A 7,049-nucleotide genomic window follows, 5' to 3' on the forward strand; every position below is an offset into this window, starting at 1 on the left:
TTTTAAACTGCAACATTAACACCCCTCCTTCAGAGTGCAGGCACTGTACTTCCCATCTCCAGGACTCAAGTCCGGCCTGCCGGTTTCCCTGAACCCCTTCATAAATGTTACTTTGCTCACACTCCAACAGCACGTCAAGTATTAAAAACCATTTGTCTCCATTCACTCCTATCAAACACGCTCATGCATGCATGCCTGCTGGAAGTCCAAGCCCCTCGCACACAAAACCTCCTTTACCCCCTCCCTCCAACCTTTCCTAGGCCGACCCCTACCCCGCCTTCCTTCCACTACAGACTGATACACTCTTGAAGTCACGCTGTCTCGCTCCATTCTCTCTACATGTCCAAACCACCTCAACAACCCTTCCTCAGCCCTCTGGACAACAGTTTTGGTAATCCCGCACCTCCTCCTAACTTCCAAACTACGAATTCTCTGCATTATATTCACACCACACATTGCCCTCAGACATGACATCTCCACTGCCTCCAGCCTTCTCCTCACTGCAACATTCATCACCCATGCTTCACACCCATATAAGAGCGTTGGTAAAACTATACTTTCATACATTCCCCTCTTTGCCTCCAAGGACAAAGTTCTTTGTCTCCACAGACTCCTAAGTGCACCACTCACCCTTTTCCCCTCATCAATTCTATGATTCACCTCATCTTTCATAGACCCATCCGCTGACACGTCCACTCCCAAATATCTGAATACATTCACCTCCTCCATACTCTCTCCCTCCAATCTGATATCCAATCTTTCATCACCTAATCTTTTTATCCTCATAACCTTATTCTTTCCTGTATTCACTTTTAATTTTCTTTTACATACCCTACCAAATTCATTAACCAACCTCTGCAACTTCTCTTCAGAATCTCCCAAGAACACAGTGTCATCAGCAAAGAGCAACTGTGACAATTCCCACTTTGTGTGATTTTTTATCTTTTAACTCCACGCCTCTTGCCAAGACTCTCGCATTTACTTCTCTTACAACCCCATCTATAAATATATTAAACAACCACGGTGACATCACACATCCTTGTCTAAGGACTACTTTTACTGGGAAATAATTTCCCTCTTTCCTACATACTCTAACTTGAGCCTCACTATCCTCGTAAAAACTCTTCACTGCTTTCAGTAACCTACCTCCTACATCATACACCTGCAACATCTGCCACACTGCCCCCCTATCCACCCTGTCATACACCGTTTCCAAATCCATAAATGCCACGAAAACCTCTTTAGCCTTATCTAAATACTGTTCACTTATATGTTTCACTGTAAACACCTGGTCCACACACCCCCTACCTTTCCTAAAGCCTCCTTGTTCATCTGCTATCCTATTCTCCGTCTTACTCTTAATTCTTTCAATAATAACTCTACCATACACTTTACCAGGTATACTCAACAGACTTATCCCCCTATAATTTTTGCACTCTCTTCTCTAACAATAAATACCTCTAGCAATAAATAAAAATAAAAATTAGGAGGCAGTTAGGGTAAGATATAAACAGCTATTGGAGGATAGATGGGCTAATGAGAGCATAGGCAATGGGGTCGAAGAGGTATGGGGTAGGTTTAAAAATGTAGTGTTAGAGTGTTCAGCAGAAGTTTGTGGTTACAGGAAAGTGGGTGTAGGAGGGAAGAGGAGCGATTGGTGGAATGATGATGTAAAGAGAGTAGTAAGGGAGAAAAAGTTAGCATATGAGAAGTTTTTACAAAGTAGAAGTGATGCAAGGAGGGAAGAGTATATGGAGAAAAAGAGAGAGGTTAAGAGAGTGGTGAAGCAATGTAAAAAGAGAGCAAATGAGAGAGTGGGTGAGATGTTATCAACAAATTTTGTTGAAAATAAGAAAAAGTTTTGGAGTGAGATTAACAAGTTAAGAAAGCCTAGAGAACAAATGGATTTGTCAGTTAAAAATAGGAGAGGAGAGTTATTAAATGGAGAGTTAGAGGTATTGGGAAGATGGAGGGAATATTTTGAGGAATTGTTAAATGTTGATGAAGATAGGGAAGCTGTGATTTCGTGTATAGGGCAAGGAGGAATAACATCTTGTAGGAGTGAGGAAGAGCCAGTTGTGAGTGTGGGGGAAGTTCGTGAGGCAGTAGGTAAAATGAAAGGGGGTAAGGCAGCCGGGATTGATGGGATAAAGATAGAAATGTTAAAAGCAGGTGGGGATATAGTTTTGGAGTGGTTGGTGCAATTATTTAATAAATGTATGGAAGAGGGTAAGGTACCTAGGGATTGGCAGAGAGCATGCATAGTTCCTTTGTATAAAGGCAAAGGGGATAAAAGAGAGTGCAAAAATTATAGGGGGATAAGTCTGTTGAGTGTACCTGGTAAAGTGTATGGTAGAGTTATAATTGAAAGAATTAAGAGTAAGACGGAGAATAGGATAGCAGATGAACAAGGAGGCTTTAGGAAAGGTAGGGGGTGTGTGGACCAGGTGTTTACAGTGAAACATATAAGTGAACAGTATTTAGATAAGGCTAAAGAGGTCTTTGTGGCATTTATGGATTTGGAAAAGGCGTATGACAGGGTGGATAGGGGGGCAATGTGGCAGATGTTGCAAGTGTATGGTGTAGGAGGTAGGTTACTGAAAGCAGTGAAGAGTTTTTACGAGGACAGTGAGGCTCAAGTTAGAGTATGTAGGAAAGAGGGAAATTTTTTCCCAGTAAAAGTAGGCCTTAGACAAGGATGTGTGATGTCACCGTGGTTGTTTAATATATTTATAGATGGGGTTGTAAGAGAAGTAAATGCGAGGGTCTTGGCAAGAGGCGTGGAGTTAAAAGATAAAGAATCACACACAAAGTGGGAGTTGTCACAGCTGCTCTTTGCTGATGACACTGTGCTCTTGGGTGATTCTGAAGAGAAGCTGCAGAGATTGGTGGATGAATTTGGTAGGGTGTGCAAAAGAAGAAAATTAAAGGTGAATACAGGAAAGAGTAAGGTTATGAGGATAACAAAAAGATTAGGTGATGAAAGATTGAATATCAGATTGGAGGGAGAGAGTATGGAGGAGGTGAAGGTATTCAGATATTTGGGAGTGGACGTGTCAGCGGATGGGTCTATGAAAGATGAGGTGAATCATAGAATTGATGAGGGAAAAAGAGTGAGTGGTGCACTTAGGAGTCTGTGGAGACAAAGAACTTTGTCCTTGGAGGCAAAGAGGGGAATGTATGAGAGTATAGTTTTACCAACGCTCTTATATGGGTGTGAAGCGTGGGTGATGAATGTTGCAGCGAGGAGAAGGCTGGAGGCAGTGGAGATGTCATGTCTGAGGGCAATGTGTGGTGTGAATATAATGCAGAGAATTCGTAGTTTGGAAGTTAGGAGGAGGTGCGGGATTACCAAAACTGTTGTCCAGAGGGCTGAGGAAGGGTTGTTGAGGTGGTTCGGACATGTAGAGAGAATGGAGCGAAACAGAATGACTTCAAGAGTGTATCAGTCTGTAGTGGAAGGAAGGCGGGGTAGGGGTCGGCCTAGGAAGGGTTGGAGGGAGGGGGTAAAGGAGGTTTTGTGTGCGAGGGTCTTGGACTTCCAGCAGGCATGCGTGAGCGTGTTTGATAGGAGTGAATGGAGACAAATGGCTTTTAATACTTGACGTGCTGTTGGAGTGTGAGCAAAGTAACATTTATGAAGGGATTCAGGGAAACCGGCAGGCCGGACTTGAGTCCTGGAGATGGGAAGTACAGTGCCTGCACTCTGAAGGAGGGGTGTTAATGTTGCAGTTTAAAAACTGTAGTGTAAAGCACCCTTCTGGCAAGACAGTGATGGAGTGAATGATGGTGAAAGTTTTTCTTTTTCGGGCCACCCTGCCTTGGTGGGAATCGGCCAGTGTGATAATAAAATAATAAATTCCAAGTGGAGCAATGTCAGGATATGCATTTACCCATATGTAAAGTATTAAAACACCATGATACACATAGTATTACAAGAAACTAGTGTACCTAGTGTTAACCCTTTCAGGGTCCGTCCCGTAGATCTACGGCTTCATGTGAGTGTCCAAACCGTAGATCTACGCCAAAATTCAAGCGCCGTCAAATTTAGCGCGAAAGCGCTCATAGGCCTACATGTGAGAGAACGGGTCTGCATGGTGGGTGTGCGCCATAAACAAAAAATCTAGGTGCCCGCATAGCATTGTGGGAACGCTGGCTCAGTTACCCTTGTTCACCATGCCTCGTCGCAAGTCAGCTCTTACTCCTCGGAAAACTGGGACTCTCCTCTTCCTATCTGATAGTTCTGACATTGATGGAAGTGGAAATGAAGACGAATTCTACGGCTTTGATCAGTTAGTGACCGAAAGGAATGACCAGGATATCGATAATAGTGCAGAAAACCCTGACGATCCTCAACCTTCTACCTCTGGTGTGGGCACTCGTGACTCACGGTCGGTTGTGCCTCAACGCAAGAGAAAACTAATATTTTCGTGTGGCCAGGCCTCTGACTTCAGTAATGATGATGATAGTGACGTGGATTGTGATTTTATTGCGCTCGACGATCATTTGAGTAGTGATAGTGAGGAATCATATTCACCAGTGAAGCGTCGGTATGTTCGCCGCCACATGCGCTCGGGTAGTGTACCCTATGCTGTGCCCTGGGGACGGAGTACATCCCATGGCCCCACACCAATTTTAGGTAGTGATAGTGAGGATGATGTGGCTACACTTGGCATGGATAGACCACAGGCATTAGTGGATGGTGGTAGTGGTGATGGTAGTGGCACCGCCATGCGTGACTCACCAGCCCACGCTGGGACCGACGCTGCTGACTCGTCAGTTCAAGGACAAAGCGGAGCGTCAGCCACTAGCCCACCACAACCACCCGCACAACCAGCCTATGATGTCCAGTATTCACCAGCAAACCGTATGTGGGATTGGCAGCAAAATCCCAATTTTGTTCCCAAGCCTCACCACTTTGATGACTCTCGAAGTGGAATTCTACCTACTTGTCCCCTTGGAACCACGGCCAATGAACTGGAATTCTTTGAATTATTCTTTGACCAGTCATTGATGGAAACTATTGTCAGGGAAAGTAATAAGTATTTTGAGTACACCATGGCAAATACGATCATATCACCACAGTCAAGACTACACAGGTGGAAAGAGATGACTGTTGCAGAAATGTATTTGCTTTTTGCAACAATAATGCTTATGCCTCATGTCTATAAGCATAATATAAAAGCATACTGGTCCACAGATCGGCTAATTTCTACCCCGGTCTTCAGTGAAATCATCCCAGTGAACAGGTTTATCTTACTCTTACGTATGTTGCACTTCTCTGACAAAAGCAGGCCTGACAGAAGTGACAGGTTATATAAGATTAGAAATGTTTTCATGTATCTCAAACAAAAGTTCAGCATATACTTTTATCCATTCAAGAATGTTGTAATTGACGACTCTTTGATTTTGTTCAAAGGTAGACTGTCATTCAAGCAGTATATACCAAGCAAGAGGAAACGCTTTGGTATAAAACTGTTTGTACTCTGTGACTGTGACAGTGGCCTGGTGTTGGATATTGTTGTATACACGGGAAGTAAAACATTGAAAGATACCAAGATGTTATTGGGTATCTCAGGTGACGTAGTGAGAAACATGATGGCACCTTATCTTGGTAAGGGGCATACATTATACCAATAACTGGTACACAAGCCCATTACTCAGTGATTTCATGCGAGTGAACAAGACAGATGTGTGTGGCACAGTGCGTTCTAATTGTAAACACATGCCCAGGCTCAATGCAGGTGCTCGTGGTGATGACGTGCAGGTGTTTACTGCCAATGACATCATGGCATTACGGTGGCATGACAAACGAGATGTCACATTGTTGACAACCATTCACCGTAATGAAATGCAAGACAGTGGCAAAGTTGATCGAGTGACTAATGAACGTATTCGAAAACCAGTGTCAGTGATTGATTATACACAAAACATGCACTTGGTTGATAAATGTGATATGCAGATTGGTTTTGTTGACTGTTCCTAAGAGTTACAAGTGGTACATGAAACTTTTCTTCCATCTCATGGACATTTCAATGCTCAATGCATATAATATGTATCAAATAAAGACTGGCAACAGACCACCGTATGGTGAATTTTGTTTGTCTGTTGTCAGACAACTCATAATGAAGTACCAGGTAAGAACACCCGCTATACAACAAGGTCCTTGAATTACTCAGGATATACCCAAGCGTTTGAGGAGGGAAGGTGATCATTTCATAATACAGCTTCCTTCAACTCAGAAGAAATTTGCTCAGAAGAGATGCATCGTCTGTGCACAAACAAAACGACGGCAACAAAGACACTCGGTTTATGTGTGAGGAATGTAAGGTGCCTCTGTGCATGGTGCCTTGTTTCAAGGAGTTCCACAAGCTCCAGTAGTTCTAAAACCATATCCAGTGATTGTAAATATGTAAATATATGATAGAACATTAGTATTATACAAGATTTGTACATGTTTATTGTAATAAACAACAGTGGTAAACAATAATATGATAATAACTTTAGTGCGGTTATTGTGTTCAATACAGTGAGTTTATATATATACATTATATACAGTATTGGTCTCTCAGGCCCCAAATGTTAGTAGGAAAAGAAAAAAATTGGAAAAGAAAAGAAAAAACTATAAAAACCGCTAAATAATGTAATGCGCGTATGTGGAATTCGTCGATGTTGCCGCCACCACATCATTTTGGACAAACTTCTTGGCACTGTATCTCGGTAAGTACTGATCAGAAATTTTTTTTTTCTTATTACCTTCACAAAAATATGCTCTTTAATTCTGTAAGAAAAATAATTTTTTTTTTTTCAAAATTTCTTGGACACTGGAGCACCACTTCAGATTTTGGCCTTGGACCCTGAAGGGGTTAAACAGTTAAAATAAAAAAATCATAATTTGGCATAATTATCACTGGCACATTTAAAGAGATATCATCGACACAAAATTTCAACTGGAGATGAAAAGAAGCAACACAAGTGAAAAAAAAAAAAAGATAGAAAAGGATAGACGAGAACAGAAAAGTGAGCAGACATTAGCAATAATTTACCTT

General features: G+C 42.2%; 1 protein-coding gene across 1 annotated transcript in view; it reads right to left on the minus strand.

Annotated features, from left to right (window-relative positions):
- Karybeta3 (karyopherin beta 3) overlaps positions 1–7,049 on the minus strand; it is a 173,970-nt gene that overhangs the window by 48,646 nt on the left and 118,275 nt on the right. Inside the window, exon 10 of the mRNA XM_070085160.1 lies at positions 7,047–7,049. This exon is cut by the window's right edge and continues 216 nt beyond it. Within this exon, the coding sequence (XP_069941261.1) occupies positions 7,047–7,049 (3 nt within the window). The remainder of the gene's footprint in view (positions 1–7,046) is intronic.

Source organism: Cherax quadricarinatus, chromosome 15 (genome assembly GCF_038502225.1).
Source record: "Cherax quadricarinatus isolate ZL_2023a chromosome 15, ASM3850222v1, whole genome shotgun sequence".
Lineage (NCBI taxonomy): Eukaryota > Metazoa > Arthropoda > Malacostraca > Decapoda > Parastacidae > Cherax > Cherax quadricarinatus.